General features: G+C 46.2%; 1 protein-coding gene and 1 long non-coding RNA gene across 11 annotated transcripts in view; one reads left to right on the top strand and one right to left on the bottom strand.

Annotated features, from left to right (window-relative positions):
• The window catches only part of ADAMTS9 (ADAM metallopeptidase with thrombospondin type 1 motif 9), a 166,776-nt gene extending 155,031 nt beyond the window's left edge, over positions 1-11,745 (bottom strand). For both annotated transcript variants that reach the window (XM_084766612.1, XM_084766613.1), the window contains exons 1-3: positions 11,240-11,745; positions 10,244-10,644; positions 5,302-5,464 (exon numbers count right to left, since the gene is read on the bottom strand). In XM_084766612.1, coding sequence (XP_084622738.1) covers positions 5,302-5,464; positions 10,244-10,644; positions 11,240-11,354 — 679 coding nt within the window. In that variant the 5' untranslated portion in view covers positions 11,355-11,745. The remainder of the gene's footprint in view (positions 1-5,301; positions 5,465-10,243; positions 10,645-11,239) is intronic.
• LOC311588692 overlaps positions 8,512-20,567 on the top strand; it is a 413,254-nt gene continuing 401,198 nt past the window's right edge. For all 9 annotated transcript variants that reach the window (XR_014776298.1, XR_014776299.1, XR_014776300.1 and 6 more), the window contains exon 1: positions 8,512-9,040. This is a non-coding gene — a long non-coding RNA (uncharacterized lncRNA). The remainder of the gene's footprint in view (positions 9,041-20,567) is intronic.

Raw genomic sequence — 20,567 nt, 5'->3', positions numbered from 1 at the left:
CTGCATATGATCCGTGTACAGACTCAGAACCATGCAGAATGCATGCTCAACACAAGCCATAGGGAGCTTGCTTGAAAAATTGGACATTAAATGCAAGCCATAAAAAGGTGCTGTGAAAATTTAAGTCAGAAAAGCTTTGCCAGCGGATATGTTGGTGCCCACCTGTAATCTCAGCCACAAGAGGCTGAGGGAGGAGAAGCAGAAGCTCAAGGTGAGGCTAGGCTATATAGGAACCACTTGTCTCACCAAAGTGTGGAGGAAAAAGAATCCTCTAGAAGGAAGTTTCTATTTGTGTTTTCAGTAAAGTCTAGCCCCTAGGATAGAACAGACTAGACTTGGGCTGGAGGCATAGGCCCGCATCCTACCATCAGTGTAACTTTGGGAAGCTGTTCAACTTCTCTGAGCTATGTTTTTTTTTTCTCAATGTTGAATAGACATAATATGCCCCCGACCCATGCTGGTGATGGACATGTGATATTATAGGGTGAAGTATGTGGCACAGTGATCTGTCAGGCACATAAGAGCCCCTCATGATGGCCTGAACTGTGTTGATTTCCCAGCCTTTTAGCCTGCACTCTTGAGGGCCCGATCAAGTAGTTAGGGCATACACTGGCTGCGGTATGTAGTAGTCAGTCCCAGATGCAGCTGAACTGAGCTGAAACAGAGACTCAGCTTTGACCAGCCGTGTATGTCCTAAGGTCATACAAAGTGGGGCTTTTACCTGTCTCAAGATGACAAGTCCACTTAAAAGACGCCAGCCAGTCCCTAGTCCTAAGGGATTAGAACCAAGTAGGCCCAAATGCTTTGACACTGTGATACGATGTTGTCATCTACAAAGCTCGTGCTCAAGAACCATGTAGTTTATCCCCACCCCACCCTCATCTCAGAATGTTCTAGGTAAGCTTTTCGTTTTGAGCAAAGTATCCTCAGGCTCATACGGCCTGTGGACCGTACCTTGTACACACTTGCTAAATCTTGTGAAAAGTACTATAGAATAACACCACAAGAATAAAACAAAACAAAACAACAACAACAAAAAAGTTTGCCTATGTTCTTTAAAACCAGAAATAATCACTTCTCATACCTTTGCGCTTCTGCTAAAAATTTAGTTCATTTTACTGTTACATTATGTTGTGATTATATTACTATATGTTAATTATAAATATATAGTTACTGGTAAACTACTATTAATATGGCCTGCTGGCCATTTGGGCCCCAGGAGACAGCACCCAACACAAAGATATAATCCCAGATAAACTTTATCATCTTTAAAAGCTGGGACCCTTTAGGTGCTTTTAGCTCATGCCCTGCTTGCTCACGAAGTCCATTAGATCTACACCCTAATTTGTAATGGCTGCACAGGAATCCTCCTCAGGTAAGCACAGTATTATATCCATCTGTCTTCCTCCTGGGGTATTTGTTTCTAGTCCTTTCCCACAACAAGCAGCATTGAGACAGTCCATAATCACCGCCACACAACTGTCCCATTGTTTCCTTAGGTGTGGCACTGCTGAGTCAAGGAGCACCTAATTCTACATGTCCTGATTGGGGTGGGGGTGGGGGAGCTGGCCTTAGTGCAATGGGAGGCAGAAGGAGAAATTTTAGTATCAGAAAACAGTATCTTGCAGGTCCAGGCAAACAGCCTCTCTCCCACTCGCCCATTGGTGAGAACTTACCCTCCTGTGAAAGATTCAGGGTCAAACAGTCAAAGAACTTGGGATGGGAAATTAGGAAAATGTTAGCTGTGCAAGCACAAGGCCCAGAGTTCTGCCCCTGAACCCATGATAAAATGTTCACGCAACGAATGAGCTTGTGATTCCAACACTGAAGAGATGGAGACACAGGATTCCTGAAGTTCTGTGGTCAGGCGGTCTAGCCAAGTGGACAAGCTCCAGATTTAGTGAGAGACCACATCTTGAAGCAATAAAGACAGCAATGGAGGAAAACACCTGATGTGAACTTCCAGCTTTCACATGTATTTGCACACACAAGCACACACCCCAAACATTCATATAAACACACAGCAAAAGATGACAGAGACAGAGAAACAGGACTTGTGTCTTTAACCTGGGTAAGCAGCGAAATGACTCACAAAGGCAATACCCTTTCTGAGGGTTCCCCTAGCCAGCCACTGGGGCCCCCTGGGGTGAAGGGCAGGTGGACAGGGAAGGCAGTAAACCTGCCTGCTCTTGCACAGGCATGCCACAGGAAGATGACACCGTACTCTCTAACTCCACACCCTACACTCAGATTTCCTTTTCCAACTGCAACCAGAGTGTTGAACTAGACTTGACTGCCGAAGATTCTACCAGTTCAAATATTTTACTGCCCTACCAGAGAAGATCAGAAAATAGTGCCATAAGAAAGAGAAGTCGAGGCCAGCCTGGTCTACAAAGCGAGTCTAGGATAGCCAAGGCTACACAGAGAAACCTTGTCTCAAAAAAAAAAAAAAAAAAAAAAACAAAACCAAAAAAAGAAAGAGAAGTCGAAATACAAGCCACACATGTCAGAGAGTGACATACGCCATACATTCAACATTAGCAGTGACATTTGAATTTGCCTGAATATCCCAACTGCTTGGACACTTATTAAAACTGCCAGTATGACTTCATCCCGTTTGTAGGGTTGGTTGGTTTCTTTGTTTTAAGGGAACCTGCATTCATATTTGGGAACTCCAGAGTGTAGGTGACAAATCCCTGCTCAGGACTGGAAGGAGAAATCACTGTAGCTGAGTGGACAGACATTACTAGGCAGCTCCCTTCCTCTCTGGCAAAAGCTAGTGCTTCCCACCAGGCAAAGGCTACTTGTTTTTCAAGACCTGCCAGGTTCTCTGGGGGTAGTGTTGACACCATAAACCCCAGCACTCTGCAGGCAGAGGTAGGAGGTAGGTGGATCTCTGTGAGTTCAAGGCCAGCCTGGTCTACATAGGAGAGGTCCAAGTCAGCGATGCAGAAGCACTTGTTTTAAAACAAGCAACCCAAAACTGCCAGGCTCCTGATTTATCACATAAAGTGAAATAAGCACTCAGCAGATTGGTTGTTGGCAAGTGGATACAAGAAAGTAAACAAACACTTTGTCTTGGTGATTTGGAAGGCAGCATCTTCAGCCTTCAATACCAACAATTGGAGCCTAAGTGAGCTTTTCTGGAAAGATAAGCTATCTTCCATCAATCATCTTCAATTTGGTGCGTTTAAATTTCTTCTTCGTCGTCTTCTCCTCCTGCTCCTCCTCCTCCTCCAAAATAAGATCTGAAAATGTGCCCTCTAACTCAGAAAAATCCAAAGTCTAATAACTTGTGTCATGTAATCCATTAAAAACAAAACAGAACTCAAATATTTTCTTGACTGATAGTGTTAAGGCTTTCTTTACCCTGCTTCACTTTCTCACACACATTCCTACAGCCCTGAAATGGGTGCTAGAGGAGGCAAATGCTTGCAGCACTTTACTTTGGACTGTCATGAGGTCTTGAGCAGGTTGCTTCATCCACATGAGCATCAGTTTCCTTTACCAGCTAGGAGGCCGAGAGTGAGTCCTGCCGAGGTAAGTCTGCAGTAGATTGAGTGAGAAGTGTAGGTCCTGTACAGTTGACTATTCAGAAAAACTCAAGGATGTCCTTAGCTGCATTTTAAAAAGCTATTCTGCAGTCACTTTAGGGAAAAGAACATCAGAGCATGGATCAGGTGTCCAGTGCCTTGAACACCACAAGCGCCATGTCCGTGTCTTTTTTAACACATTTATTAGACAGGAGGGGAAGATCATCTATTTCCCTTCCATTCTATGTATGCACATGTTTAAAGTATATACTTGGTAATACAGATTTGAGAAATTAAAACAAACCTGGCTTACTATAGTCAAAATATAAAAAGAAGACAAAATGTCTTAACAATTATACTAGCCGGCAGCTGGCACACTCGCCATGACTTGAGATCCTGGAGACAACTGCTTCTCAGAGTAGCTGCCAATGCCAACTTTTTGGGTTTTCTTTTTTGCCCTTTTTTTCCTTTTTAGATAAAGTCTCAATATATAGGTCCAAGAAGTCAGAGTATCTCAGGTTAGCCTTGAACTCTTGATCCTCCAGGTGTATGCCACCATATCTGGCTTCTTCAGTCCTTTGGAGAGACTGAGAAGCGGTGACCTTACTCTGATGGTGAGAACACAAACATGGATGCAATAAGCCCCAAAATCTCTAACTCTACACTCGCCATCGGTTACTTTCAGATTATCATCAGCTTTCCTTATCTTTTAGGATTTGGTACCTCTAGTGGGGATGAAGACACGAGACACCATCACTGTGAGCAATCAATCCTGATACAAATAGAAGATGATGCCCACAGCTCCTTGGGGGAGCATTTAAAGCAACTCCAACTTAGTCTGGGTCTTATATGGAGATAGCAGAAAACTTTGAATAGCTACTCACTTTGTTGTCTCATTTTTTATGAAGGAAGAAAGAAATGGTCCCATAAGCAAGAAGTCAAAGGACTTTTAAAAACATTGTAACAAACACCTTAACACACAAGAACAAGCTGAAGGGTGATGCTCTGTGGCAGGCTGCCAGCAGGGGAGAAACAGCCAGGCCGAAGGGTCAGTAAGGAATGCTGCAAAACTGCAGACTGAAAGCCATAGACAAGCATCGCTTTCCTCAGGTGCCCAGGGAAATACATCCCTAACCATGGACCCATATAGCAGCCAAAAATCTATGACAAATGGAGTGAAGCTCAGAAGTAGGCTTATAGTGAAAGGATGGGACTGAACCCCAGAAGGAAGCTCATGGACCCACTCCTCAGGACATTAGTCAAACCACAGGACATTAGTCAAACCAATAAATATACAGCAGGTTTTGTGAGTTCCATTATAACAATAAAATAAAAAACCAAATAAACAAAAACCCTTTGCAGCCTGCGTATGTTATAATCTGACACAAAAACAAGAGTGAAACCAAATGAATAGAAAACATGAAAAAAAAAATACAAACAGTTGCTCACTGAAGTTAAAGGTTCAGACTCCAGCTTTGTTCTAAGTATCTACAACTTTAACAGAATCAGCAACTTTGCCCACAAGTGGATTGGAGGTGCTGCTCTCTGAGTTCGAATCCTGGCTGTGCATTCCTAGCTGTGCCACCATGAATAAGGTACTGAATCCCTCCGTAGTTTCCATCTATCCAAGCGGCTATACCTATACTGAAGAATAAACCATACTGTACATGGTGGTGCTCTGCAAACAGCAAAAAAGCCACTGCGTCCCTGCAGTGTGACAGTGAACCTTATTAGCACGCGCATCTGTGTTTAATGGAAAAGCCAATACCTGAGGTGTCGCAGGCGTGCTTTCCTGTTGAAGGTTCCCTCTGAGGGGTGCTGCGCCTATAAACAATGTGCGGTTTGTTCTGTTCCTCTTCATCCTCTTGCTCATCCACAGACAGCAGCGGTTCAATAAAATAATCTCCATCATGGGACCGGAACGTGCCCATCTGTGAAGAGAGACGAGAAGTTGTTTTTAACACAACTCAGCCAACAGGAGGGACAAAATGACACAAAAAGAGAAATAACCCCAGGTAGGAACAGGGCAGTTTATCGGGCTCCTCCCTGAGAGGGCTGCTGGGTACCGAGGCAGCCTGGAGCAGTCGTGCGTGGCCTATCCTCGCTCTCTGCCACAGTTGAGCGGAAGCGAAATCTTGACTTGATCGCACCTGCTTTCCACATCTACCGTTTCCTTGGTGCTTCAGCTTCAGATCTCTTAGTCCTACTGGTGGCTCAAAGAGAGCATGTTAAGTGCTCAGGCTACCTGTGAGGTCACGGACACTGGTGCATAACCGAGGGACAAGCCAAAACCTTCTCCTTCACATTCTCCAGGTACATGTTGGCCACGGCGCCATCAAGGTGATGCCGCCTGTAATCCTGACGCATGGTCTCCTCCTGTTCCCTTTGCCAAGACAGTGTGGTCACACTCCTCCTACTTGCTCTCCCAGCACCACACTTTTTTTCCTTGAGCAGCTTCCTTATTGGTCAGTTGGGGATGAAGTTCCTTCTCTAAAGGGCAGCTGTGATGGTTAAACAGGATAACACCAGTCATGAGCTTAGGCAACGTCTAAGGCTCTGAACTGGTCAGTGGCTTTTGGTGCAGCCCATTGGTCTTAGGCCAATTTGCTCTAATCAAGCACGATGAAGGACCTTGCAAAAGGCTATTTCCCCTCTTCTCTCTTCACATAGCTACAAGGTTTGCAATTGATACATGATGCCTCAAGCTTGAACCAATGTGAGACCAACATTGAAAAGTGCCCAGTGGGTCAACTCTCAGTGGGGACACAAAACTTTTCTCTCTTCGCACACTGAAAATAACCAGAAGCCTTCTCTCACTTCCTGGGCACAGGGGAAAAGATCACCCCCTTATTAAAGGTATGGGTACATGTACCAGCACCTCCAAATCTGATTAGAGAGTCAAATTGCTGACCTGTGCCTCATAGCTGCTGTACTGCCCCCCAAAAATCTCTGGGATCAGCTCAAGGATCAGAATTCTAATGCACCCCCAGGATTCTCATAAAAGAAAGACATGCAAATTGCCAGGCACTGTTTTCCCAAAGCAAACAGGAGCAGAACAGCCCACGAGAAGTTGTAGTGTAGCCTGTGACAGGTTGACAGGTCACCAGTGAAGCAGCAGCTCTGTCAGCATTCAGTATGCAACTCTGGTGTCTTAAAAGCATAGAGCATGTGAGACCTTGGGAGGCAGTGAAAGGGCCCCGGGACGGGGGGGGGGGGGGGGGCACAGAGAGGAAGTGATTTGTCCAAAGCTGCTCTCTGCAGTACAGGTTGCATTAATGTTAGTGCCAAACCTGATTTTACTTCAGTGTCTGCAAAACAAATTCAGTCATTCTCTTAAGGAGCAGGATTCCAGCTTGGTCACCTATCGTAGAGAGGCCTCGGGGGAGATGGTAGGTCTCAAGGCCCGGCGAAATGGGTAGCGTTGAGAATCATTGGATTGCAGAGGCTTCAGCAAAAGCTCAGTAAATGGTAACAATATGTAGACAAAATTTATTTTATTGTTGGTTCAGAAATAATCACTGGGCCCCAACTTGTCTGTGTTGGCTGAAGTGACCATTTGTTTAAATACATGTATTATGTACATATACACATATGTACTGTCTACACTATAGTATGGGAGAGCAAGGGGTAGATACTCATACACATGCCTAGGTCAGACAAGAACACGCACTGAGAACACAGTGAACATCTGAACAGACGGTGCCTATGATTTTGGAGCAGAGGGGTAAATGCCATGTGAAAAACTATGGATTCTTGTGCCAAAGTAGCCATGAAACAATCCTTTAAGGGGAATAAAAAAAATGTTTGAACATAGCTCAGTGGTAGAGTTCTTGCTTACAAATACAAGACCCAGAGTTCAATTGTCAGCAACCTACACACACACACACACACACACACACACACACACACACACATACACACACGTGCACATGCATATGGCAACACATATACTGAACACAGGAAATTAAGAGAACATTTAGAGAAAGCATAAAGCCAACTACTTGAAACAGAATTTCAGAAGAACAAACTAACATGAAGTTGGACACTAGGCTGTGGGTAAGAGGATGCAATGTCAGGATCTTAAATATCAGCTGTGGAATTTGATACCACTCTCTAGAATTTGAGGAGGTGTGTAGGCTATGTGAACAAGGGCATTGATGAGATTCTGAAGCCAATTAATTGATCTGTTACTGGTGTGTGGCAGGACTGAGAAAAAAAGCTGGAAGAGAAGCAGGTAGATGGAGGTATTCCCCTGATAGTGGTCATGAAGAGGAGGAGGAGGAGGGAGTGGAAGAAGAGGATGGAGAGGAGGAGGAGGGAGAGGAGGGAGAGGAGGAGGAGGATAGAAAGGAGGAGGAGGATGGAAAGGAGGAGGAGGGAGAGGAAGAGAAAGGGAAGGAGGAGGAGGAGAAGAAGAAGAAAAAGAAGAAGAAGAAGAAGAAGAAGAAGAAGAAGAAGAAGAAGAAGAAGAAGAAGAAGAAGAAGACATTCTCTCAGCAGAGGAAAGCAATGTTTGAGGTAGAATTCAGAAAAACTGGCACCTAGCGGGGTGGGGTATAGGGGTGTGAAGGTAAAATGAACAGTGTAAGGTCACTCTAATGAGGGCAGATTTCGGGGAAGCCTCTCTGGGCAAAGTCAGGAACATTGTCACCTAGGGTCTGCCAAAGAAAAGATAAAGAGTCTTGGGCGGAAATAAAAATTCCAGGAGACAAAGAAAGCAGGAAGTTCAGAGCTAGATTAGTGGCCAAAGATACGAAAAACCTAGTTTAAAAACATATGTACCACCCTCCTCCCCTCCCCCGCTCCCAAGGCATGCTGCAAATTACATGCCATGTAAATGGGGATATAGTCCAGAGAGTCTTTAGAGAAGCCCCGATTCTCAGTTCTCATGGAGACCACGTGCACTGTGTTACCATGTAAAACCACCAATGGAAATTAAGGTCCTACGCAGAAAAATATTTATACAACTGCTGTGTGTAGGCGGGGAAAGAGGAGGAGTAAAGCCTGTTTACCAACGAAACACACAGGCAGCCCAATCTAAGATCCAGGAATTGGGGATCTCTTACTTTAAATCAGGGGTGCACTGATTCTCTGGGATCAGCCTCAAGACTTTGCAGCCTACATAGGCGATAACCTCTCAAAGACTTTCGCGCCATTCTAGTGCCCAGGTCCAGGTTTGAGGCTGTGGTGACTCAACGCAGCATCCCCTCCCCTTGCCAAACTGAGGTCTCCGCCTACCCCCCCTCCCCCCAGTCAATCTCAAGGAAGCACTTTGGGCGCCAGGATTCCCAGACTTAGCTGGTGGGCAAAGGGGCTCATCTCCCTCCCTGCAACCCAGCAGGCTAGACCTCCCCTCTTGCCAGTCTTCAGGAGTGCTGCCAGTTTTCAGGAGTGCGGAGGAGCATATGCCAGGATCCTGCTCTTGGTAGGCGAAGAAGAATATAATCTCCAGACATGGATTTTAAGACGCAAGAACCAGCCAGCGAATGTGGCAGCTGAGCATGCGAGTGAGTACCCAAGCCCCTACTTGGAAAGAGGAGGAGGTGGTCGAGGAGGAGAAAGAGGAGGAGGAGGGTCTGTTTGCCAAGAGTAAAAGCACCGGAGACACAGGCTTTTAATAGCCAGTTGTGCGTAATACGCGGTGCAGTGAGCTAGGAAAGCCAGCCGCGGGAAAGTTTCTGCGTCACACGCGCGTGCTAGAAACGCACATCGCTTGGGAAAGTGAAGGACCACCCTAGTTGGGTCCAGGATTGTGTAAGACTCTCAGTTGTCTTCGTAGGAATTGGGGACGGATGCCTTGTTAGTCCCAGTGCAGGCTAAATGGAGGGGTCAGGAAGAGGGGGTGGGGGTGGCGGTACCGACTTAGATCTCCTACTACGTGCCTGCTTGGCAGCGCAGGGTAGTTAGTATTCATTTCATCCAATCATCCTAGAAAAACATGCGCTATACATTCCCATTTGGTGGAATAGCCACAGGTTCCAGAAAAATCAGACTCCTCTAAAGATTACCTCTCCAGGCTCTCTCCCACTACTCTAGCGCCTCCAGCCACCACGCCAGCAGGGTGCAGAGTCGGACTGCAGTGCACCACCCCTTTCCCCCCACCCCTTCCAACCTTAAAGGCCGCCTTAGAGACAGGCCCCGCCCACACTCGCTGCTCTCAGAGTACTTGGCCCACCCTTCCTCTCCCGGGACTAGATCGGTCAATCTGGTTCAGTTTCAAAATTCCTTGCACGTGATAAAAGGCTCCGAGAGGAAAGAACGCGGGGACACTAGGTTATGTACCCGCGTCCACAACCTGAGATACTCCAGCACTCCGGTAGGAGTGTCCAGGAATTGTCAGTTTACGTCCCTGACTCGGGGTGCGCCAATGAGGAGTTGGGTCCGCCCTGCGCTCAGCTGCTCCGCTCCAGGGCGGCCAAGTTTGCTACAAGAAACCACAACCCCAGCAACTTTCTCTGAGTTTGTAAACCGACTTGCAAGCTACACTGCAGAGTTGGGCTGCACACAGAAAGCCCAAGCCATTCTCCTAAGATGTGAATCCTAAAAGATTCATGCACCCCGCTGGTAGATGCCAAATTCCCCGAGACCTAAGCCAGTGTTGATATTTAACGCCAGAGCATAAGCTCAGTAGGTTCAGACCGGGGTGCAATTAAGTCTTAAAGAAGCGGACGAGGAGGCTGGGTGGAGGGAAGGGGCACGCGCCCACTTACCATTCCGGAGCACAGGCTGATGACCGCAGTGTGCTCGGACTTGGTATTGACGTGGCCTTTGTAGAAACAATGCCTAAGTTCCAATTCCTCTTCGGAATACAGCTTGCTCTGGTTCACCCCCGGCTCTCCAAGGAGGGTGACAGTGAACAGTGGAGCGATAAATCCGGTATGGGCGGTGAGATTAAATAGAAACTGCTGGCCGAAGGCTGAGAGTCGGTAATGCGCCTGGGAAGAGGTAGAGGAAGACGAGGAGGAGTCGAAGGCAGGCCAGGGGTCAGAAGCAGAGTTAATGCTTCGTCGCCTTCTTTTGAAGTGCACGTTCGTGGGAAAGGGTTCCCCGAGGGTGTTCACTCGGATGGGAGACGCGATCTCATATTCGCTCAGAGTCTCTAATAATTTCACTGCGGGGAGAAGCAGAGGCAAATGAGCTAATCATTCATTTCTCCGAAAGTTTTAATTTAAAAAGAAGATGGGGGGTTTTGTCCCCAACTTATTCTGCAGCCCCTTCCAGTCAATTCTTTCACCTTCTATCACTGGACAATTTTTTTTTTGTTGAGCGCCTACTGTAAGTAACAGCTGAGAACTATGTCAGGGGCAGAGAATGCAGCATTAGAAGTCAATAAACAAATCTGAAAACATACCATAATTACAGGGTCTGATAAATATCCTGAGTAAAATAAAATGTGCACTCTGGCGATCCCAGCTATTAAGTAGCATTGATTCGAGACGGGGATAAGAAGGGCTTAAAAAAAAAAAAAAGAAGCAGATAAAAAGAGCTAGGGGTAGCCTTAAAATTCTTGCAGTGCCTCGCTCCCTAGTAGTTGGGCTAGGGATGACCCGGAGAAGGGAGAGACTCCAAAACAGGAGGTAATTCTTTCTAGGAAAACGACAGGCCTCCGCTGCGGTGTGCCCGCCCCAGAGCGTGTTCGAGGAGGTGGCGAAGGAGTGTGTGTATGGGGGTGAAGGGGAGACCTTGAGGGTCCAGAGCCACGTTACCTTGCCTCGGGTGCAGCCTGTCCTTGCGCAGGGCCGCCGCGGCTTCAGGGCTCCTCATCTCAGCCAGGTCCGGCACCAGGAGCGTTAGCAGTGTGGCCCAGGATACTAACTGCATGGTGCTCTTCACCCCTCCCCCCGCTTCTCCCACCCCCTCCCTCCTGCCCGCTTTGGTGGCTGGCGGCGACGCGAGGCAACAGCAGTGGAGAGCGCGCGGAACCCGGCGCCCTGCCGCCAACTTTTTGACTTTAGGAATCGCTGAGGTCCTGCAGAGAGGGTCCCGTCTGTGCTTGGCTGAGCAACGCAGCCGCCTGCCGTGAGCTGAGCCGCTCTGGTCGCAGGAGGAGGAGAAGGAGGCGGAGGACTAGGGCTCGGCTGCTCGGCCGCATAATGTCCAGACTGCGGACAGAAGAAGGCGCGGAACGTGCGCTCCGAGGCGCGCCGGGCGCCCTGTGCTAGCCGAGTTAGCCGAGCCGCTTCTTGAATGGGGGGCCAGGGGGCGGGGGCCCCCGCGGGCGCTCAAATACCCTAGGTGCACGCCTCCAGGAGGAGGAGAGGGGAGGAGAAAACGAGGCAAGCGGCCCGCCTCCTTGCAGATCCTGTCCCCTCCTCGGCTGCCCGTGCCAGGACTCGTCGCTTTAGGCCCCTCCAGCTGCCGGAGGCGGAGGCCAGAGGTGCCGGAGCAATCGGTGGCCTTTCGCGTCACCTCCCCGAGGTGGGGTTTTCAGAGACTCCCTGCTAGGGAAAGAAAGCAGCGAAAGTTCTCTCTCCTCTGGAGCTCAGCCACTCACCCCGACTCTACTCTCCCACCTCAGTCTCCCGTTTGGAATCTCAACCTCGCCAGGTCTTGGTGAGGATCTCTCTGGCCCTTTCCCTCCGATGGTTTCTTCCTTCTTCGCTTTCTACTGTGCCTTTTCCATCTCCTTGTTTTTTGCCAGTCTCCTTCATTCCGCCCCCATCTCTTTCCATTGCCTACTAGAGAAAGCAGCCCTGCGCAGGAGTCCCGATCCAACACTTGATCACTAGGAGCCAGATTTGTCACCGGAGTTCCACTCTCCGTTTAAATGCCCCCAAGTCAAGAGTGTTAAAGTCAGGGATCTATCTCAGACCTTGGGTTCCAGCTGCGTTTCAGATCCGCAGTTCTCTGAAAAGTTTCGCAAGAGTTTAAATCAGGTCTTCCCGGGACTTCTGCCCCTGCGGCCAGAGCTTCTACAGGTTTCTATAGGTCCCCTGTCCGCAAAAAACTAAGACGCTTACATTGCAAGTTAGAGGAGGTGGGGACTTGGGAGCCCCCGACTTTACCGGAGATTTGAGGGGAACGGGGTAGAGAAGGTCCCTAGGAAGGCATTCGACCCCTCTATAATTTCTCAATCACTTCTGCTTGCTTTCAGTGGTAGAGCAGGGAAGTGGCCACAAGCAGACACTACAAGTTATCACCTCCTCCCCGCGTCCCCCCCGCCCCCCCGTAGAGTATGCACATTTGAAAGTCAGAACTCTAGAAAGGAAGAAAGAGAGGGAAACAGGGAAGGAAGTAAAGAGGAAGAATTGTTAAACCATGGATAGTTCAAAAGTACCTTTCCCCTCTAGCTCTTAGGAAGAGAGGATGTGCTAATATCAAGGAAAAGGAAATGGCATTTTCAGTAACCGATATGACTAATAAATTTATAATTGCCCAAGTTTCCTAGAACCAGAGTTCATTGCTGCTTGGCCTGCCACTCAGAACTGAGAATATCAAACTTCCTGTAGGAATTAGGAAACAGTGGGCTGGGAGTGCCACCCATCCTGGAAACAATGATGTATACAGTTCTGATGATAGCGGAAAAATGACTTGGCAGGGCCAGCATTTCCTAAAGATGCTGCTAATCCAATTGCTTAGGTACCAGCGCCACTGCAAAACGGCCAGGCATCCGGTACCCCTGTGCGGATGCGCACTTGAAACCTCACTGTTCAGGAGGCTAAGGCAGGAGGTTGGGGAGATCTAGACCAGCCTAAGTTACTCAGGAGACCGTGTCTCAATACAAAATAAAATAACCAACAAAGGTGAATTTCTTCTAGTTGGCCATCTTCCTTTTCACTATGTGCTAAAGAGCTCTCTTAATCATTGAGCCTGGGAGTTGCTGGGAGATCAGACTACCGGAACTGACTCCAGTGGAGCGCTTAAGGCACTTCCGCCACAGTCACTCACAAGCCCAGAGCGTTTGACAGTAGGCCATTCCACCAGGCCTTTCCTCAGTTTTACCTCAAACATCCCTGATTAAGAGTCTGTAAGAGCACAGACATCACCACCCACGTGAGGGGCTGGATGGAAGGCTCCTTAACAAGGAGCACTTGCTGCTCTAATCAGAGGCGCTGAGTTTGGTTCCTTCTCACCCACGTTTGGGTGTTTAGAGTTGTTTGTATCCCCAACACCTGTGCACACATATGCATGCAATACATACATGTAATTAAAACTAGAAAAATCTTAAAACTTACCACCTGAAGAGACACGTTTTCTCGTGGCATCCCTTTGCTTCCCCTCTAAAGCTTTAAGGATGGATTCTGTTCACAGTTTAAACGTTGCTTCGGAAGCAACAGTCCTTTCATGAGAGCTGATGGGAAGAGAAGGCTCCAGGCATCTTCAGTGGGACCCGGCGGTGTTGGCAACCATAGGCTTATGAACCATAGGCTTATGAACTTCTCATCTTCATGGATGCGCTCATCCCTGCGTCAGTGTACTAACCAACCTCAGAAGGTACAGCTATAAAGAAATCTTAAAGTATAACAGAGGAATCTGCTTCAAATCGGGACACCAGAAGATAAACGAGCTTGCCAATTCAGGTGTCAATCTTAAGTAATAAGTCTTTCATTGAAAATTTACCATGTAGCAGACCACAGACTAATACACTATATATAACTTAATTTTTACAACAGCTTTACAAGGTATGCAGTGTTATCTTTTTAATGAAGCACTAGTGGGGGGCATCAGGGCATGGACCTTTAATCCCAGCACTGGAGGAGGCAGAGGCAGAGGCAGGCAGACTTGTGTGAGTTTGAGACCGTCCTGGCCTACAGAGCCAGTCCAGGACAGCCAAGGCTACTCAGAGAAACCCCATCTCCAGAAAAAAAAAAAAAAAAAAAAAAAAAAAAAGTACTTTGCAGTGTAAGCTGATGTGGTGGCATATATGCCTGGAATCCTACCTGTACTAGGGTCTCTGTGAATTTGAGAGCAACTTGGTCTATACATTGAGTTCCAGGCTAGTCAGGGGTAACTATACAGTGAGTCTCTATTTCAAAAAACAAACGATAAACTCATAATTATTATATAAGAAAGCAAATGATTAATCAGAAATGTAGCTAGTTTTGGAGAGGGAGACTTGTACAGTCCTGAAAATTGTTCAATACCCTATTCCTTCCTCTCCTCCCCTTCCTTCCTCCTCTCATCTCCTTTCTCTTCTCTTCAGTGCTGGGGATAAAGACCATTAAACTCAGGCCTAACACAGTGAAAAAAAAACTTTTTGAAACAAGGGCTCGACTGAGTTATTCAGGCTCATCTTGAGCTCCCACTGCATCCCAGGCAGGGCTCAGGTTTCGAACTTGCCATAGTCTTGTGTCACCTTCAAGAACAGCTGAAGCTAGAGGCATGAGCTACCACATTGGGCTCGAGCTTTTCTCTAATGCTGAGTAAGGATAATCGTCTTGTATTTTCATAGTTTTTTCCATAGAACTTAGAACAGTCCTGTACAGACTGTGCTTAAAAGTCCCAAATAAACAATCAAATACAAGCTTCATCTTCAGTATAGATAGGTACACACTGGGAGTGGGATGTGAGGCGTTGGAGGTTGATTATAGAAAGTGGTATTAAAATTATCGAAGTCTGAGAGGGGGGGGGGAGGGAGAAATATAGATTTTAAGTGCCCTTCCCCGCCGCCCCTGGCCCCAAATACACACAAAAAAGTGTTCTCTGAAAGAGCCAGTGCTTTCTGAAGCCATTCTGTGTTAATAGAGAGATAGTTTGGGCCAGTTTTTCCTCTCTGGGTCTCTACTGGAATTGAATGTTACTGTATGTTAAAGTGGTGGTCTTCTTGGGGTGATTCTACATGAAAACTGGGCCCCTGAGGAGTGATGCTGGCAGATGCTGGAAGATTTGGAAATAAGAGAGATTATACCACAAATTATTCCATTTGCCGAAACAAATGCCAATGAAAGAACAGGAGGGAGAGAGGAGGCAAAGATCTCATGAAAGAGAATGCCCACACCCGAAATATACAAAAGAACCAGGTACCAGAAAGACCTGTCTCCTGAAGGGTCAGCTGCAGGTGATGTGAGAAAGATAAACCCTGCACTGGATTCTGGTGAGTGGAGTTCCCAATGAGAAACTGATGGCAGCTGGGCTCTGCACGCCTGTGCATCACCTGCCGGGAGTCAGTTTCTTAAAAAAAAAAAAGTCCCCCCTTTTCCCCTTTATTTTTATGTGTATAAATGTTCAGCCTGTGAGTGAGTGTGTGTGTGTGTGTGTGTGTGTGTGTGTGTGTGTGTGTGTGTGTGTGTGTGTGTATACCAACTGTATGCAATACCTGTGTAGGTCAGAAGAGGGCATCAGATCCCTGGGACTGTCATTGTAGGGGGTGATGCCATATGGATGATAAGAATGGAACGTGTGTCCTCTGCAAGAGCAGCTGGTGCTCTTAAGCAGTGGGCCATCTCTCTAGCCCTGGAAATCACTTATTTGCAGGGTAGAACAAGAAAGGAACTACATCATCATTGTCTGCCTTTCGGGTAATTGACTTGTGTGTATCCTTTTAATGTTATGGCTACGGATGTCAAAGCAAACTATCGTGCTAAAAACACTTCTTGTATCATTAACAATAACAACATTAGATTCTGGGTAACCTGGAGCTCACTGTGTAGATCAGGTTAGCCTGGAAGTTGAAGTTGGCTCTGCCTCCTGACTTCTAGGATTTATAGGTGGACACCGCTATGCTGCTTAAGCCCCAAGTTCTTCCTTTGTGCCACTTGTTTGGCCCTTAGAGCAACTTGACTATTGAGCTTTTATTATCCCCATCTTATGAAGAGAATCAGACAGCAAAGGGCAGTGCACTGCTGAGCATCACAGAACTAAAGAGGACAAAGTAGGTGTGTACACTGAGCTGGGCTCAGCTCCAAAGTTTGCAACTTCCGTGATTTAGTGCATCCTAGAGACATACAGACCTCCGCCTGATTGTCCATGGTCTTTCAGCCTTTATCTCTCACCTGATGAACATGACGTGTAAGAACATTGCTTTTTTCCTTCTAAAGATGAATTTAAAGTTTTGAAAAGTTTCTGTTGAGACTGCCCCAAAAGTCCTTCTTCTGGCTTATAAGATGGCTCTTTCAAACACACATCAGGTCAATAACACAGGTTCCACATTTACCTGATTAGTTATCAGGAGCTCCTCGCTTCCTTGTGGTTTTGTCATTTTCTTTCTTTCTTTCTTTCTTTCTTTCTTTCTTTCTTTCTTTCTTTCTTCCTCTCTCTCTCTCTCTCTCTCTCCCCCCCCTCTTTCTTTCATTTTTCTTTCTTCAATTTAGTGTGTGTGCATGTATGTGTGTGTGTCCTTAACCCCGTGTATGCCACAGCCTGTGTAGGGAGGTCAGAGGGCTACTTTGCTTGTTTTATTTTGTTTTGTCCTTTTGATTTGCTTTTTATTGAAAATTGATTTATTTCATCCTATGTATCCCAATTGCAGTTTCCGCTCCATCTACTCCTCCCCGTTCCTTCCCACCAGGTATCACTTATCTTCACACTCAGAAATTCTATAAAAACACAAAGTTGAAATCCATTATATATATCTTGTAGGGTTAAAAAAAAAAAAGAGGAAAAAAAGATTTAAAAAGTTTTAAATTTATATTTGTTCCCAGGAATAAAGGTGAAGGAGGAAGCTTCTCTGGTGATGGCTGGGCAAAGCCCTGATCTATGAGCACAGCAGAATGTCACTAGGAGTGATTTTTATTGTTACATTACTTTAGTGGAACAGTAGATTTCCCCATAGGTCCCTGGCCTATCTAGTCTCAGGGTCTTGGCCACCAAGCAGTGTCGTCTATGTGTTTCATCTCGTGGAGTGGGTGGGCCTTAACCCAATGTACATACTGGTTGGTTACTCTCGCTAGCATACCTCACAGGCAGGACACCATCGTAGACTGAGGGGTTTGTAGCGGGGGTTAGTGTTTACCTTTCTCCTTTGCCAGTGTGCAGAGACTCCTGCAGGACTGAGACTACTACTAGCCCATCCCAGTGAAGGCTCTGTGTAAGCAGGCACCAGCTCGACATTACCATGTTCAATGAGTTGTGTAGGTGTTGTCTTCAGCAGAGAGCAGCCTATAGCCTTGGCAACAGCCTGGGTTGTTTTGGGGTTCCCATGGCGGCCTTATTGGCTAACAACTCAATTAAGATGTAACCTATTCCTGGTACTGAAAGCTTCATTTAGTGACAAGAGATGTCCATTTGGGGCTCTGGCCCTCACATTATTTGGCAGTTTCATTCAAATTGCGGTCATATATGTATATATTTTAAGAAGCTTTTTACTAGGTTTCTAAACTACACCTCAACAGTCTTTCATTTTAGCCGTCTCTCCCCATGTTTCCCCCTTGTGCCCTTCTTCCCTTCCCATCACTGACTGGCCCTCCTGTTTCAGTCCTCCCCATTTCATCTACCCACAACTACCAAGGGAGATCTATCAGTCTACACTAGTTCCTTATTCTCTACCTAACTTCTGTGGTTCTATGGATTGTAGCTTGCTTATTGTCGACTTGGCAGCCAATACCCACATATAAGGGAATACATATAAGTGAATACATATAGTATTTGTCTTTCTGGGTCTAGGTTATCTCACTTGATTTTTTTTTTTTTAGTTCTATTCATTCATAGGATAGAACTAAAAAAAAAAAAATCAAGTAAAGTAACCCCAGAAAGGCAAATATGATATGTATTTTTTAATGGCTGAGTAATATTCCGTTAATGTACAACATTTTAAAAATCAATTCATCTAGGTTATTTCCACTTTCTGACTATTATGAATAGTGCAGCAATGAACATGGTTGAACAAGCGTCTCTGCTGTTGTGGTAGGTGAAGCATCCCGTGAGCATCCCCAAGAGTGCTCTAGCTGGATCTTGAGGTAGATTGGTTCCCATCTTCCTGAAGAAATGCCACAGATCTCCACAGTGACTGTATAGCTTTGCAGCCCTACCAGCAATAGATGAGTGTACTCCTTACACAACATTCTTGCCAGCATGAGCTATGATTTGTTTTATTGATCTTACCCATTGTGGAGGATGCCAGATAAAATATCAATATAGCTTTCATTTGCATTTCCCGAAGACTAAGAATGTGGAACATTTCTTTAAGTGTTTCTCTGCCAAAACAAAAGAGTTTTCTCTTTTGATTTGACCAACTGTGGTGTCAGTTGGTCCTTTCCTTCTATGTGGACTCTGGGGATGAACCGTAGCGTGATAAGCTTGGTGGATGGGTCCCTTTAACCAGTTGTGTCATCTCACTGGCCCCACAATTCTTGAAACAGCCGAACTTTATTTCCCTGCGAACATTGAAAGAATTTCCTGTTTTTATATGGCAAATCAATTTTAACACATGCACAAAAATGTAAGGTTTTAAACAAGTGATGGTGCCAGATGACGTTTAACAGGTTTTTTTGTCCTAATTACACTTGTGACAAAGCTTAATTCTAGAACCAGTGACTAATACCACATATAATCTTTCTGACAACCAAGGGAAACTTTGCACAGGAGGCAATGAAGCCACAGAAAAGTTAGACAAATTGCCTAAAGTGCACAGCTAGTTTAACTGAATGAGGATTCAAGGCCGTGCTGTTTGATTTCAAAGCCTGTGTTCCTCCACTAGGGCATCATCACTGTGTCTCTCACATGTGTTTATATTTTATCAAGCTTAGTTCAGGATAAATTGCAAAGCTTAGGGATATCGTTCTAAAGAGTGGAAATGTGAGCATTAGCAGGATTCAAATTGAGGGCAATTGGAATCGAGGGAGCCACTGGGAATGTCTCAGGGAGTCAGTCGCAAATGTGTGACACTAGGCATCAGGCCAAGTGTGTGGAGGGCATGGGTGGGCTGCCTTACTGGACTGTTAGGGTCCTGGCTTGTCTGACTTAGAAGACTGGCCTTTGGGAGCACTGGTGGTCAGTGGCTACACTGCTACAACCATTCCTATAAGCCCCTGCTGTCTCCAGCTCTCCCCCAGGGTCTCTAGCTTGTCTATGCTATGCTGTGCTTCTGAATAAATACCACCTGCCTCGGGGTGTAAAAGTGGGGCTGGGTTTTTACTCCTTGTAGTTAATTTGGGGCTTCTCCAAAGAGCCTTTCAAACAACGCTTCAAATTGCCTCATTACGAAGGACAGTGGGAAAGGGGTGGGGGTTAGAAGAATTCCCATAGGAATGTGCAGGTATTTGAAATGTACAGGGTTGTGAATACATCACATGTTACAACGAGACCTGGTAATGAGCTTACGTGGCCTCGGATCAATGCCAGTTGTCCATGGTGTATTCACCATGCATGGCCTCTGTATTAACAGGTACCAATAACGGGATAAGTTGCTTCCTGAAATGTAAGCCTAGCAATTAGTGACTTGTCAAGTCCCATCAGATGCTGGAAAAAAAAATAACTCGCTTTGCAGATATTCCCTCTACTCAACACGGGTGTGACTTGAGCACATTGGTGGCATTCAAGGTAACATAACCTAATCAGCTGCAGCTGCTGTGGGGGCTGTGTGTGAGAGGCACAGCCAGGGACACCAGGAGCCCAGGGGAACGGTTTTCTTTGGGACACCTCATTGGTGGAGTGAGGCATTCCAAAACTCTGGTCACAGTAAGGAGCAACAATTTACCTATGCACACAGTTGAAGTCAATGTTTCTTATTGAGCTTCTTAATCGTGACCATCAACCCACACTCAGGTACACTTTTAGTTTCCCCTCCAAGACACCATTTTGAGCCAAATGAAGGCTGTGGTAGGGAAGCCCTCTCAACCCAGCTTGGCTGTCCTGATGTAAAAGGAAAAGAGCTGCCAAGAGACTGTCAATAAATCAACCATTAGGTAGTTGTTTTAAAGGACATGGAAGAGTCATATGTTCAAGGCCTAAACGTGCCCAACAATCAAGTCACAGTGGTGTTTATCTAACTGTGCCCTTCCATCATAAAAACGAAGAAAAATAACAACTAACTCCACCTATGCTAGGTAGACTAAAGTACATGGCTGAATGTCTCAAATTATAGACAACACATCTCAATGAGATCCGTGGTTCTTCCTGTGCCGGATCTATAGAAATCTCATATGGTTTCTATTATGT

The sequence above is a fragment of the Acomys minous genome, assembly GCF_964271855.1.
Source record: "Acomys minous genome assembly, chromosome: 17".
Classification (NCBI taxonomy): domain Eukaryota; kingdom Metazoa; phylum Chordata; class Mammalia; order Rodentia; family Muridae; genus Acomys; species Acomys minous.
The sequence above is the reverse complement of the archived record's forward strand: the minus strand, read 5'-3'. Positions and strand labels throughout refer to the sequence as shown.